Source organism: Brassica rapa, chromosome A03 (assembly GCF_000309985.2).
Source record: "Brassica rapa cultivar Chiifu-401-42 chromosome A03, CAAS_Brap_v3.01, whole genome shotgun sequence".
In the NCBI taxonomy this organism is placed as follows: domain Eukaryota; kingdom Viridiplantae; phylum Streptophyta; class Magnoliopsida; order Brassicales; family Brassicaceae; genus Brassica; species Brassica rapa.
Window position 1 is genome coordinate 35,690,836 of NC_024797.2, and position 14,444 is coordinate 35,705,279.

The window sequence follows — 14,444 nt, forward strand, 5'->3', positions numbered from 1 at the left end:
CCCATTCTAGCTGCTCATCCTCTTGCCTCAGCATATTGTATGTTTCTTTTGTAATAAACGTGTTTTTGAATTTGTCTCCTTTGAATCTCCAAAGTGAAACATCCACCGCTTCACGACGTCTACTTCAAACCCCCGATGCAACGTTCAAGAGTTGTAGGCATGAGTTTCATGTGATTACCAACAAATTGCCTTGTCAGTGTTGGGTTCCTTCTAGATGGAGGAAACCCAATGGGTTTGGTTGGTGATAACCAAACTTGGTGATAGGCTATTGATATTAGTCCATGAGATTAGTATTGGGCCTTGGAGGTTATTAAGATTAGTGAGACACATATATAAAGTCTCTTAACCCAGTTTGTGAAAGACAGACAGAGAATACAAGAAAGAAAGAAGAGTACTCAAGAAGACTCTTGACACAAAAGAGAAAAAAGGAGAGAAGAGGCAGATTTTCGTCTGGGTTTGTCAAGGCAGGTTTGGAGGGTCAAACGGATCCTAATCGGACTGATATTTTGTGGGAAGCTTCGTCAGTCAGTGGGTTAAAGGTTCACCGAAGGAATTTGGATTCCAACGGTTGGATCTTCTGTTGTCTGGGTTTTCGTGAAGCTGGTCGTCACAGTTCTTCAGTGGTGCTGTCTTGAGTGTTTGGTAAATCCGACGGTGAGATCTTTTCTGATTGAGCTGAGATTTGGCAGAGGTGTTGTTGACTTGTTCATCTTGGATTTGTACGGTGGGATTAGTCTCTGGTTGCCGGAATCCTTGTGACCTGAGGTCGTGTGGTTGCTGCCGGTTTTGAAGCTTTGTGTTGCTCTCTTATTGTTGTTGTTCTTATGTTGGAGATAGCTCTTTGAAGCTAGTGTCTCTGTTCTGTTCAGGCTGTTGAACAGGGAGGACGTGGTTGTACTCACATACATTTATATAGTGGATTGTTGAGTGGACTACGGTCCCGTGGTTTTTCCTTCTCACATCGAGGAGGTTTTCCACGTTAAAATTGCTTGTCTCATTTCATTATTGCTTATATCATATCCTGCAATTGTCGAAGTATTCTCCTCTCAGGTTCTCACAAGGTCAGGGGAAACACGACCGCTAAGTTCCGCTGCGCCTTGTCCGTTTCTTATTTCCCCAACAGTGTGGGTTCAGAGCTAGCGTGATTTGCTTATCAGATTTTATGATCCCGTTGAGAAGAAGCTCGTAAGGAGCAGAGATGTTGTGTTCATGGAAGATCAAACAATTAAGGACATTGACAAGTCCAAAATTCCAACTCAGGTTTATGAAGGTTTGATCGATATAGAGGCTACTCCTTCTACATCAGTCCACGGTGAGGTTGAGGTTGAGGTTCAGGATAATACACCCGGTGCAGATGCTCCCGCACATGAAGATGGCACTGGTGATCATGGTGACGATCATGGTGAGACACCAGCTGCTGAGAACCAACCTACTGTTGTGAGAAGATCCGAGAGAGGTCTTAAACCGTCGACAAGGTATGATCCTAGTGAGTATGTTTTACTTACTGATGGGCGAGAGCCTGAAAGCTATTATGAAGCTTTGGAGGATGAACACAAAGATCTGTGGTTTGGAGCCATGGATGAGGAGATGGATTCTTTTGAAGAGAATCACACTTTTGAGTTGGTGGAATTGCCTAAGGGCAAGAAGGCTTTGCTTAATATGTGGGTGTACAGAATTAAGCATGAAGATGGAAATAAGCCACCCAGATACAAGGCTAGATTGGTTGTGAAAGGTTACAGCCAGAAGAAGGGGATTGATTATGATGAGATCTTTTCTCCTGTTGTGAAGATGTCATCCATTCGGGTTGTTCTTGGATTGGCAGCGAGCCTTGATCTAGAGGTTGAGCAAATGGATGTGAAGACTGCTTTCTTTCATGGTGATTTGGAGGAAGAGATCTACATGGAACAACCGAAAGGCTATGTTAAAGAGGGCAAGGAAAATTTGGTTTGCCGCTTGAAGAAAAGCCTTTATGGATTGAAGCAAGCACCGAGACAGTGGTACATGAAGTTCAAGTCTGTTATGGGGGAGCATGGTTATGCAGAGACTGATTCAGACCATTGTGTTTTTGTGAAGGTGTTTGGTGATGATGATTTTATCATCTTGTTGCTGTATGTCGATGACATGTTGATTATGGGCAGGAACATGGAAAGAATTAAGGAGCTAAAAGAGCAACTCAGGAAGTCCTTTGCCATGAAAGATTTGGGTCCAGCGAAACAGATTCTCGGTATGAGAATTGCGAGAGACAGAGGTGAGAAGCTGATTCACTTGTCTCAGGAGAAGTACATTGAAAAGGTACTTAAAAGGTTTCACATGGACAAGTCTAAAGTGTTGAGTACTCCGCTTGCACCATACTTAAGACTGAGCAGTCAACAGAGTCCGAAGACATATGAGGAGAAGGAAGATATGGCGAAGGTTCCATATGCTTCTACAGTGGGTAGTTTGATGTATGCCATGGTCTGTACAAGACCGGATTTAGCCTACGCCGTTGGAGTTGTCAGCAGGTTCATCTCCAATCCGGGGAGAGAACATTGGAATGCTGTGAAGTGGATTTTGAGATATCTCAGAGGGACTTCTGATCTGAAGATTACTTTCGGGGTTAAGAAGCCTTTGCTGGTCAGTTTCACTGATTCTGACATGTCTGGAGATGTTGATTCTAGCAAGTCTACTTCGGGTTACTTGGTAACATTTGCGGGTGGAGCTGTGGCATGGCAGTCAAGGTTGCAAAAGTGTGTTGCATTATCTACCACTGAGGCAGAGTTCATTGCTGCAACTGAAGCTTGTAAAGAGTTGTTGTGGATGAAGAACTTCTGTGAAGAGATCGATTTCAAGCAAGAAAAGTATGAGTTGCTTTGTGATAGTCAAAGCGCTATTTGTCTCGGAAAGAATTCTACATTTCATTCGAAGTCAAAACACATCCAGAGAAGATATCATTGGATACGAGATGTGGTTGCTTCTAAGGAAGTGGAACTTGCAAAAGTTCATACGGATGATAATGGAGCTGATATGATGACAAAGTCTTTGCCGAGGGGGAAGCTTGAAGTATGCCGAGGGATATCCGGAATGGCTGTTTCCTCCACCTAGTCGGAGGGGAAGTTTGTTGGGTTCCTTCTAGATGGAGAAAACCCAATGGGTTTGGTTGGTGATAACCAAACTTGGTGATAGGCTATTGATATTAGTCCATGAGATTAGTATTGGGCCTTGGAGGTTATTAAGGTTAGTGAGACACATATATAAACACTCTTAACCCAGTTTGTGAAATACAGACAGAGAATACAAGAAAGAAAGAAGAGTACTCAAGAAGACTCTTGACACAAAAGAGAGAAAAGGAGAGAAGAGGCAGATTTTCGTCTGGGTTTGTCAAGGCAGGTTTGGAGGGTCAAACGGATCCTAATCGGACTGATATTTTGTGGGAAGCTTCCTCAGTCAGTGGGTTAAAGGTTCACCGAAGGGATTTGGATTCCAACGGTTGGATCTTCTGTTGTCTGGGTTTTCGTGAAGCTGGTCGTCACAGTTCTTCAGTGGTGCTGTCTTGAGTGTTTGGTAAATCCGACGGTGAGATTTTCTCTGATTGAGCTGAGATTTGGCATAGGTGTTGTTGACTTGTTCATCTTGGATTTGTACGGTGGGATTAGTCTCTGGTTGCCGGAATCCTTGTGAGCTGAGGTCGTGTGGTTGCTGCCGGTTTTGAAGCTTTGTGTTGCTTTCTTATTGTTGTTGTTCTTGTGTTGGAGATAGCTCTTTGAAGCTAGTGTCTCTGTTCTGTTCAGGCTGTTGAACAGGGAGGACGTGGTTGTACTCACATACATTTATATAGTGGATTGTTGAGTGGACTACGGTCGCGTGGTTTTTCCTTCTCACATCGAGGAGGTTTTCCACGTTAAAATTGCTTGTCTCATTTCATTATTGCTTATATCATATCCTGCAATTGTCGAAGTATTCTCCTCTCAGGTTCTCACAAGGTCAGGGGAAACACGACCGCTAAGTTCCGCTGCGCCGTGCCCGTTTCTTATTTCCCCAACAGTGTGGGTTCAGAGCTAGCGTGATTTGCTTATCCGATCCCAACAGTCAGTAAAAAAAAAAAGATGGTGCAATGTAACGTATAGCCTTCCCTCTCTATCACACCCATAACCAATAATATTTTGTACTTCCTAGCCATTTCTGCCAAACATTCCACATCAGAACCTAAGATGGATCAAAACAAGATGCCCAGATGATAAAGGAATGAACTTTACAGTTTACAAACACTAACTAGAGACTGAAACTTAAACCCGTTCATCTATTAACTTATTAAAAACTACATCTTTGATCTCATCAACAACGTATAAACAATAAAGGTTTAAACTTTACTGGCAGAAGCATGATACTTGCGATAGTCGTATCTTCCTTTAGCTGTTCGAGCACCAATGGCTAACTCGAATCTGGAGCCGCGACGATATTCACCGATGATACTTGCTTTAGTCGTCCTTCGTCAGAGCTTGTCTTTCTTCACCGGATCTCTTCGTTCTTCACCGGATTTCTTCGTTCTTCGCCGGAGCTCTTCGTTCTTTGACTGAGATTGATTTCATGCTGGAGAGAAATTAATTCATAATTAGGTTTGATTCAAGGGTAATAAGGTATTTTGACCATTAAAAATTAAAGGTAAACTTGATTAAGTTTTTAGGAAGGTACTTTTGAAAAAGGGTACTAACAAAGTGTTAGTTTAGGCAATTCCCCAATTTGATATATGTTGTTGTTTTTGATAAAATTAAAAGATTGAAGTGTTGAGAAATTCATAAAATAATTACACCAAAAACTCATAAGTTTTCTCCCTATTAACTTGCTTATACTCGGTTCAGGTCAAGCAATATTAATAAGTTTAATTTTCATTCTAACATTGTTTGAAGGGAAAATTACATATTTACCACTTTCATGGTACCATTTTTCATTTTTACCACCATTAAGGAGACATTTTCAAAAATACATTATTCATTAAGTGGCAAAAGACTCTTATGCCTTTGTTATTATATATATAATAAATTATTATTTAAATTAAAAAAATTTAAAAATAATAATAAAAAATAATTAAAAAATAATTAAAAAAATAATTAATAAATAATAAAAAAATAATTAAAAAAAAATTTAATGTTTTCGAATTATATTTTTTCAAATTCGAACTTTTTTATACATTTTTTTTTCAAATTTTTTTTCGAAATTTTTTTTTAAAATTTCTTTTAAAAAACCAAAATTATGTTTGAAATTTTTTAAAAATTTTTTAATATATTTTTAAGTATTTATTTATATATTTTAAGTATTTATTTATATATTTATTAGAATCTTAAATTTCACATTCAAAAACCTTACCTCACCCCTCAACTCTAAACCCTAAGTCTATATTAGTTAAAACCTAAGGTATAATTGTCTTTTACCCTTTATTAAAAGTGAAGGTAAAAGTGGTTAGTGTAAACATAAAAAATGGTATTATGAATATGCTATTTGTGGTAATTTAAGTATTTATTTATATATTTTAAGTATTATTTATATTTATTAGAATCTAAATTTCACATTCAAAAACCTTACCTCACCCCTCAACTCTAAACCCTAAGTCTATATTAGTTAACCTAGGTATAATTGTCTTTTTACCCTTTATTAAAGTGAAGTAAAAGTGGTTAGTGTAAAAAAAAACTTTTTTAAAACAAAAATGAAATAAAACAAAAATATAAATAACAATTTATATTATATTTATTCAATATTCAAATTTAACAAATTATTAATTTTCAAAGAATTTTTCTAGAGGACCTTTTTTGTGAAGCAACGTTATATATTCATTATAGTAAAAAATGTATATAATTTCCCTTTTTATTTGTGGTAATTTAAGAAAATTTATATAATATAATTAAAATTTTTTATATATAAAAATTTCTAGGTTTATATTATTATAAATAATTAATTTTCTATTTATGCGTTTTTCAAAAATGAAAATGAAAATTTAACTAAACTCCTATTGTGTAAAAGGAGTAACAATAAAATATATTAAAGTTAATATATTCAAAGTAAAAATATTATTTTCTTTTAGCAGAAGATTAGTTTTTAAAAAAATTATATTTACAATCTTTTGTGAAGCTACGTTATATATATACATATAAATTTCTATATAAATGAATTTAAAATATATATCTAAATTTTCCTAAGACAATATAAATAAAAAGGAAAATATATAAACTTTTAATATCAATATATATATTCTTTATCTATTTATATTGTTTTAGGAAAATTTAGGAAAATATTTAAAGTTCATTTATATAAAAAATTAATATGTTTATATTTTATAAATATTAAATTTTTTATTTGTGTGTGTTTTCTAAAAGGAAAATTAAATTAAAAAGTAAACTAAAATCTTAATATGAAAAAAAAGAAATACATTATTAATATCAATCATATATAACATTTTTAGTTAAGTCTCGAAAAAAGAGTTCACCTCATTCTCACCCTCCGAGACATGACAATCGAGGTTCCGCCGTCAACAATGTTCCTCGACGCCGGCGATGCCCTTGGCCGTCGGCGTCGAGCTCTCTCCGTCGCTCTATGTTCATACTAGCTCTGCTTTCTCACCGTTACTTTCGTCAGCATCTCCATCGAGCTCTCTCTCCGCATTGTCGTCTCCGTCTCCACCATCAAGTCTCCATCTTCCCTTCCTCTGAGACCGTGTCTTTCTGCGAGTGGAGGCTACGAATCTACTCGTTCGAGGTTCGGGCTCACCGGACCAAGAAGTCTTCTATATCGAAAGTATTTAACCTAATTGGAATTTTTGTCTCCATATATAAAGAAAATTTACACATTCTCTTTCTTCCTCTCAAATTGCTGCAACAAAAATGTAATGTTTTCACTCTAAAACTCTCCAACCTCTCTCTAATCTCTTTGAACATCAAAACACCAAATTTAAATCAATTTCTCATTTTTTTTATGTCTTATCACTAATTTATCTTCTTTTTGCAGGTTTTTCATTACATGGTTCTCATCTTTCACTCATTCAAAGGTAGATCTTTAAATGTTGGATATGTATTATTTTGTGTTTTATATATTATATTCTAAGAAACTATAGATTCAACCTACTTTGACTGTATTGTTTATTATGTAAGCATAAAATTACATTTTTGAAGTGAGCTTATGAACCTTACATAATTTGTAATCAAAATCTTCAGTTTTTTTGATGAATTTTGAGAAAAATTGTAAGATATGTGGTTTGTATGGATAGAAAGTGAGAAAGGATGAGAAAAACCGAAACTTAAGGGTATTAACACTCTCAATTTGGTAGTTCATGGTGGTTTAGGTATTGATGTCAATGGCAAAGTTGTAAATATTTGGTGAAGATGAGGATGGTAAGGTAAAAACATCATTTTCGAAAAAAAAAGAAAAAAAAAATAATGACATTTTCGTGAATAACTAGAACTTCTAGGGTGAATAGGACAAAACAAAGTTTCAAAAAAAACATAGGTTATTTTTGTGTTTGACTTGAAATTTTGAGTCACTTTTGAAAGAAGCTCTTTATTTTTACTGTATTAATGCATAAAAATAGCAAAAAAATAATTTAAAAGGGAAAAAAATGAAAAACTACTGCAAGTTTGACAAAAACCACAAAAACTTTGATTTTGGTTTCTCTTTAGAAAATGACAGTTATTTGAAAACTCAGTTTCCTTATATTATAGAGAATCTATTTCTCTAAAAACATTATTTTATTAGTTTTTAGTTTTAGTTTTTGGTTTTTAGATTTTACTTTTAATATTTAATATTTTAGTTTTTGACTTTGAGGTTTTTGATTTTTGATTTTTCCGCTTTTGGGTTTTGGTTTTTGGTTTTTTTAATTTTGACTTTTGCTTTTTGGTTTTGCTGTATTTTTTTAGTTTTCCAAAAGGATATTAATGCATTACTTTAAAATAATACAACAAAAACAGCAAGAAAATATTTAGAAGTTCCCATTGAAATTTATCAAAATACTGTGTTTATTATTTAAAAATAAATATTTAGAATATTATATTTTTTATAAAAACTTACATTATACGACAATATTAATCATAAAATATTAAAATTACAAAAGAAATAAATATACTATAACATTTGGAACTATTTTAATTTTTCAAATTTGAATGAAATATTTTGTTTTTCAAAATTAATATATATTGTATTAAGAAATAGTTCATGTTTTTATATTTTTGTTATTGTCTAATGTGTCTAATCAGTATTAAAACAATTCAATAACTTTACTTACAGATATTAATAGCTAATTTTTAACAGTAAATTAATATTATATACAGATATATTATGAACAAAAACTTGTATGGAATTTTATCTTTAGCAAAATAGTATTTAATTAATTATTATTTAATTAAAATATAATATTCTAAAAAAAACAAAAATTTGTTTTTTATTAAACCCATAAATTTGGTTTTTGGTTTTTCTTTATAAATTGATTTTTGGTACTACTAAAACATATTATGTTTTTATATTTTTTTGTTATTGGTTAACGTGTCTAATAATTATTACAATTATTCAATAATTACAAAGTGCGTTTTTCAGATTCTGCATGTAATCAAAAACGTGTTGCGTATTTACTTTTTGTATTTTTTACTGTAGTGTGTTTTTCATTGTAATTGATGAACGGTGATCAGTTTGCGGTTTTGTCAATTCCGCTTTGAAATACGCGAATTACATTTTGCCATTCATAACATCTAGATGAAGGCAATTGAAGAATCTTGTTTGGTACTCATAAATTAAATTTATATCCTACAATAGTAATTTTGCAGTGTAAAACTAGAAACCGAGCTGAACGAGAACGAGGTTCCACCGTAGATGTTTTTTTTAGCAAAGAAAAAACATCCACATTGGAACCCTGGTGAGTTAGCTGCACCACCTGCAGGCCACAAGATCAGAAGAATGTTCACTGCAGGCTAAAATCTCGTTACACAAATCTCTAATGCTACAAACACTAACAACAAATGATGATCCTTTCTTTTCATGTCACATGGGGGTTTTAATCAAACGGTGTCTTGCCTTCACTCCTCGTAATCATCCACTGTGGAATAGATTAACCTTAAAAAGAAGAAGTTCAAACATATGTTTTAACTGTTTCTAATCTGATTTTCAGGAAGAAGGAAAGAGATTATTTTTACCAGAAAATGGTGAGGAAGAGAGTGAGGATCATGTAAGCGAGCTTGAAGAGCCGTTTCTTCGTTTCCCAGTCAAGCAAGTTGAAGATCTCCGTCACGTCAATCAAATAATGGTTTTTCAAGCAACTAACATACAAAAGAAATATAGAGTTATCAGCTTCCACATTCCATGATTAAACCTGCTTCAACAAGTCTGAGAGTCGTTTTAAAAGAAAAAATAAAGAGAGCTCACATTTGGAAATTGTAGTAGAGATAAGGGAGACCATGTAGTGCCATGAACCAATGACCAGTTACGAGGAAGAAAAGACATAGGAATCCTTGAAGCACGAATTCTGGTAATACCACAGAGTTTATTCTTGAAGAAGAGTCGTAAGGGTTTATGTAATCAAATTCCAGATCAGCTAAGCAGATAAGCTGCAAGTAAATTAAAAAAAAAGGTTCATTCATAACATCAATAAGCATGTTCGCTCTTTTTACTACAGTTTATGGCTATGTACTATGATCAAAATTAATATATAAAAATTGTCCTGTACTGTTTCATCGAGATGGAAACGTATACGAAATCCAGTTTCCTCCAAACATAATCCACATGCAAAACCCTTTCTTCTTCTTTCATTCGATAAATAATCCCTAGGAAGAGTTTATCATAATAAAATATAGGGTCGACAATCTGTTTCTCTACGAGAACTAACTTATAACAGCAGATGTTTCCTAAACTATGACTTCGTTCTATTTATCCACTAATATAAAGTTTAAGTTTTATTTTCCCACATTATTAAAGTTTACGATTTGTATCTCCCCATATATAAAATCGGAAACTTTAATAATGTGGGAGAAGAAGAGATTCGATGGACAGAGAAATTTTTTTTATGGTTCTGGATTTGTTGTGACTCGTGAGGAAGGAGAGAGATGAAGTGATTTGGTATGTTTTGGTTTAGATATGGTTTAGTTTGTTTTATGTTTGGTACAATTTGGGTTTGTTCGGTTATAATTGAGATTTAAAATTTTGTGAATTTGGTTTGACAAAACCAACATTTGTGGAGAAATAAAACTGAAACTTTAAAATTGGGGACAAATAAAACGAGGACATAGTTTGGAAGACATATGGTGATATACAATAATTCTCGTGGGGAAATAGCTTCTCCACCCTAAAATATATAGATAAGAGGATTTGATGGAACCAATGTTTTAAAATATCTTTTGGAATGAGATGGAACCTAGTAAATGATTAATCCGACAAGAGTGATAAGGATTAAGAATGATACTATATTCTGACCGGTCCTTAAAGAGCGGGTATATATTTTTGTTTTGATTTTTTTTTAGAAATTTAATTTTTATATTTATATTTTTTTGTAATTATATTTGTGTTTTTGTAATAATTTATTTTTTAATTATTACTAAGGAGTTTTGATAATTGTAATGAATGTGTGATGTTGCATAACTATACACTTGTGTCATAGCTATTTCACACATTAATTTTAAATTTTATTCCTAAACAGTTAATTTAATAAGTTAACTAGATTTTGACCCGTCTTTAAAGGATGAGTATATTTTTTGTTAATTTTTTTTTTAGAAATTTGACTTTTCATATTTCTTTTTTTTGTAATTATATTTGTGTTTTTTTGTAATCATATTTGTGTATAATTGTTTTTTAAATTTTTAGTAAGGGGTTTTGATAATTGTAATGAATGTGTGATGTTGCATAACTACACACTTGTGCGATAGTTATTTCACTCGTTAATTTTAAATTTTATTCCCAAACAGTTAATTTAATAAGTTAATATATTCATATTTTAGATTTGTAAAGAGTATTTTTAATACAAATAAAAAACAATTTGTAACCGATTTTTTATCCAATACCATTAGCATTTGGTATAAGCAAAATGAAGAACCAATTATTAATATCTGAAACCGTTGAAATCATGTTCAAAATTACGTTAGGTGTTACAAAATTACGTTAGGTGTTAGTTGAGTGGTTAGTTTGGGCCTAGTGAATTAACATGAAGTGAAAACTAATCCGAGATTAATCAAGAATTAGTTTTTAAACGTTTCTTAATTTCTGGATAATACATCTATTTTTATGTATAACTAAGTGACCGGTCCGCACCCTGTGTTCTCTCTCGGTCCGTACCTCATGAGAGGGAACACAGTAACGTCAGTATGAAGAGGCAGATATTGTGTGTATGTATAATTGCGACGTCACAAAATATTTTGTGTGTTTACGAAGATACTTGCATTCAAAAAATAGAATAAATAGTATATAGTTTTAGAAGTAACATATTTTATATTATCATTAATTAGAATTGTATTGTATATGTTTCGTAATTCTTTATTTTAGGTGAATAATATTATTTTTCCATAAATAATAAACAAACATTTATGTAGACATATTAAAAGAAAATATAATAAAAATCAAAATATTATCCATAAATAATATAAATTATGAAGTATATTTCTCGATAAAGAAAGCAAATTCAATTAGAAACTTGCAAAAAATTAAATAAATTTTGTAAGCAATTTGATGGGTTAACATTATTTGATAGATTTATAAATTTCTAAATTTTATTGAATATGAAATAATATTAAATTGACATACCGTCATCGGTCTCCTAACTCATCACAACCCATCTAGCAAATACAAAAAATAAATAATTGCAACAGTTTATTTATTTTAAAATTTGTATTTGAAAACAAAAAGTAGATTAAAATTACGTACCGTGACTACGAAATATTCTGAAAAACTTGTTTGTAGACAATATTCAATATTTTTATCTCCGGCTTCCCTTTTTTACCAGTAATTAGGATTTTTAATCCAGATCTCGACTTAACTCTTGAAAGTGCAACTTTGCCTTGCATTTTGTAAGCATTTTATAAATTATTTTAAAATTATGATAAATTTATTCTTTAAACAACGATAAATAATTTAAAAATAATATTAATAAACATTTTTGGATTTTGTAATATTTAAAATAGTTATTATATAATTATATTCGAACACAATTCATCAAGTAGAGTATAAAACTATTATAATTATATTATATAAAATTTCGTTCATTGTATTTTATAGTTTATAAATATTAAAAGTAATAAATAAAACATTATTAATCTTTCTATAATTTCGAAAATTAGTTTCAATAAATTGTTATTTGTAATATTCGTTAGATTATATGGCAAGTGATGTTAAATGATTTTAGACTCATCTTAAATTTTTAGATCTAAATTAAATAAATAAAAATTAAAAATAATCGACCAATCAAATTATAACAATTTCTTGAAACTTCACCTATGAATCCCATCTGCGATAGATCAGTCCACGAGATTCACAAAAAAAATCTAAATCCCTTACATGTTGTGTTACTTAAACGTAGATTTATCAATTTGACATATATGCACCATGTTGGTAAGTTGACCACGATTATTGGTGGAACTAATATCCGGTCTAATAAAAAAAGGTAGTTGGTTCGATTATTAATTTTCTAGGTTTTTTAACTGCTTTGAAAATGACCTCATGAATTAAATAAAAAATGCATAATGCTAGCTTACTTATAAGATAGTATATTCAACAAAAAAAAAATGATATAAGATAGTATTACTAAATGATACTATGCAATATTTTCCCCAGACTATATTCAAAAAAAAAAAAAGTACTAAAGAACCTCTTCAATAACTGCTTTAACTTGGCGAAGCTTCTCAGCATGTTCAAGGTCTTCTGGATCACTATCACTCTCACGACGTGGTCTACATATAAAAAAAGGAAGACCATATTGTCGTTACCAGTATTCAACACATGGAAAAGATAGATCAGACATGCTTTTTGGAGACAAGATACAAAGAGTTGAGTTCATGGTTCTACCTTGTACGGGGAACTAACATTCTTGTTGCATCTAATAGCTCTTGCAACTAGACTGCACTTTTTAGTTTTGTCTACAAAAAGAAAAAAGTATATAAAATGAATCAAGGCTCTGATAAAAAATGGATGACAGAAAAGCTGGAGCCTCTCGCACCTCAGCTCTTGGCTTTCCACCATTGTACTTCAGCATCAGGTTTAACAGTTTCTCCTCTGTAACATTTAGTTTCACTTTCTGTTTTGGAGTTCGATCGCCACTGTCATGTAATAACAAAATTTTAACAGATAAAAGTATAGAGGAGATAAAGGTCATTTATATGCTAAGAAAACATACTGTCGAATAACAGCAATGACACAACGTAGCTCTTATGAGTTCCCATTACCTTGGTGGGTTATTCTTTTATTAGGCTGTACATGTTTATTGAACTTCCAAGGCAAAGTGGGTGGCAGAGTCGATGAAAGATGAGGAGCCTTTGCGTCTAAACACATTTTTCTTAGCACACAAGCAGCATCGTCGTAATACCTTAATAGTATGAGAGGAGAGATTTGTGAATAATACTTTAAAGAATGAAAATAGAATGTTTGTATTTTAAGACCTTGAGTGTCTCCTATATATATACAGTCGATTTATTTTTCATATTAATGATGCACAATATTTTGCACAATAAATAATAAAATCGTTTAAAGAAAGATATTAAATGTGTATTGTCAAAAAATGATTTGCATATGATATGATTTTAACTTGCGCAAGTAATCCATATTAGAAAGGTAAGTTATTAAAAACAAACAACCTAATTAGAAACATTAAAATATTTTGTAAGCAATGTAATAAATATGATATCAACATGCGCAAGTTTACCGTTTGAATAATAAGGAAAGTTTTTAATATTTGTCTTAATTCTAAATCTTGCCCAAGGGTAAACTAAATCGATAATATTTAATGATTTCAACTTGTGCAAGTAATCCATATTGTGAATAAGTGATTTGCATATTTAATGATTTTGCGCAAGTAATCCATATTAGAAATGTAAGTTATTAAAAACAAATTTTGTCAATAAGTTATTTGCATATTTAATGATTTCAACTTGCGCAAGTAATCCATATTAGAAAGGTAAGTTATTAAAAACAAACAACCTAATTAGTAGGGGTGGGCACTTTACCCAATATCCGAAGTGGCACCCGAACCCCGATCCGAAAATGCATGTCAAGTTTTTTATTTAAAAAATTAACAAAAAGTTACATCCAAATTTTGTTTAAAAATAACTAAATTAATGCCTTTTTAGTTTTAAATTTTTATGTCCAAATCTATTAACCATTAAATCTATTAAAAATAAAAAATTAGTTAACTGAAAGTTATATTTTTAAATATAAGAAACTTGAGAAATGAATTTTTTTTTTTTCAAAATCTAAATATCCGAACCCGATTTGAAACAACCGAATCCGAACTAAAAATACCC

The 14,444-nt window shown here is 31.8% G+C and overlaps 1 protein-coding gene across 1 annotated transcript; it reads right to left on the minus strand.

The window, feature by feature from the left end:
- Positions 1-7,178: 7,178 nt before the first annotated feature.
- Positions 7,179-11,476, minus strand: LOC103849318 (protein cornichon homolog 3). The gene is made up of 3 exons (XM_033287693.1): positions 9,373-11,476; positions 9,144-9,266; positions 7,179-9,063 (listed from the first exon to the last, which is right to left on the minus strand). Exons 1-3 carry the CDS (start codon positions 9,600-9,602, stop codon positions 9,027-9,029), a joined length of 390 nt encoding a protein of 129 aa, XP_033143584.1. The 5' UTR covers positions 9,603-11,476; the 3' UTR covers positions 7,179-9,026.
- Between the last annotated feature and the right edge of the window lie 2,968 nt (positions 11,477-14,444).

Excerpts from the sequence above, each read along its gene's own strand:
- LOC103849318 (XM_033287693.1), bottom strand. The coding sequence starts at position 9,602 with ATGCTTATTGATGTTATGAATGAACCTTTTTTTTTAATTTACTTGCAG. Across the intron at positions 9,267-9,372 it reads CTCTACTACAATTTCCAAAT|TTGCTTGAAAAACCATTATT; the intron begins GTGAGCTCTCTT and ends TTTGTATGTTAG. Across the intron at positions 9,064-9,143 it reads CTCTTCCTCACCATTTTCTG|GTTAATCTATTCCACAGTGG; the intron begins GTAAAAATAATC and ends CTTCTTTTTAAG.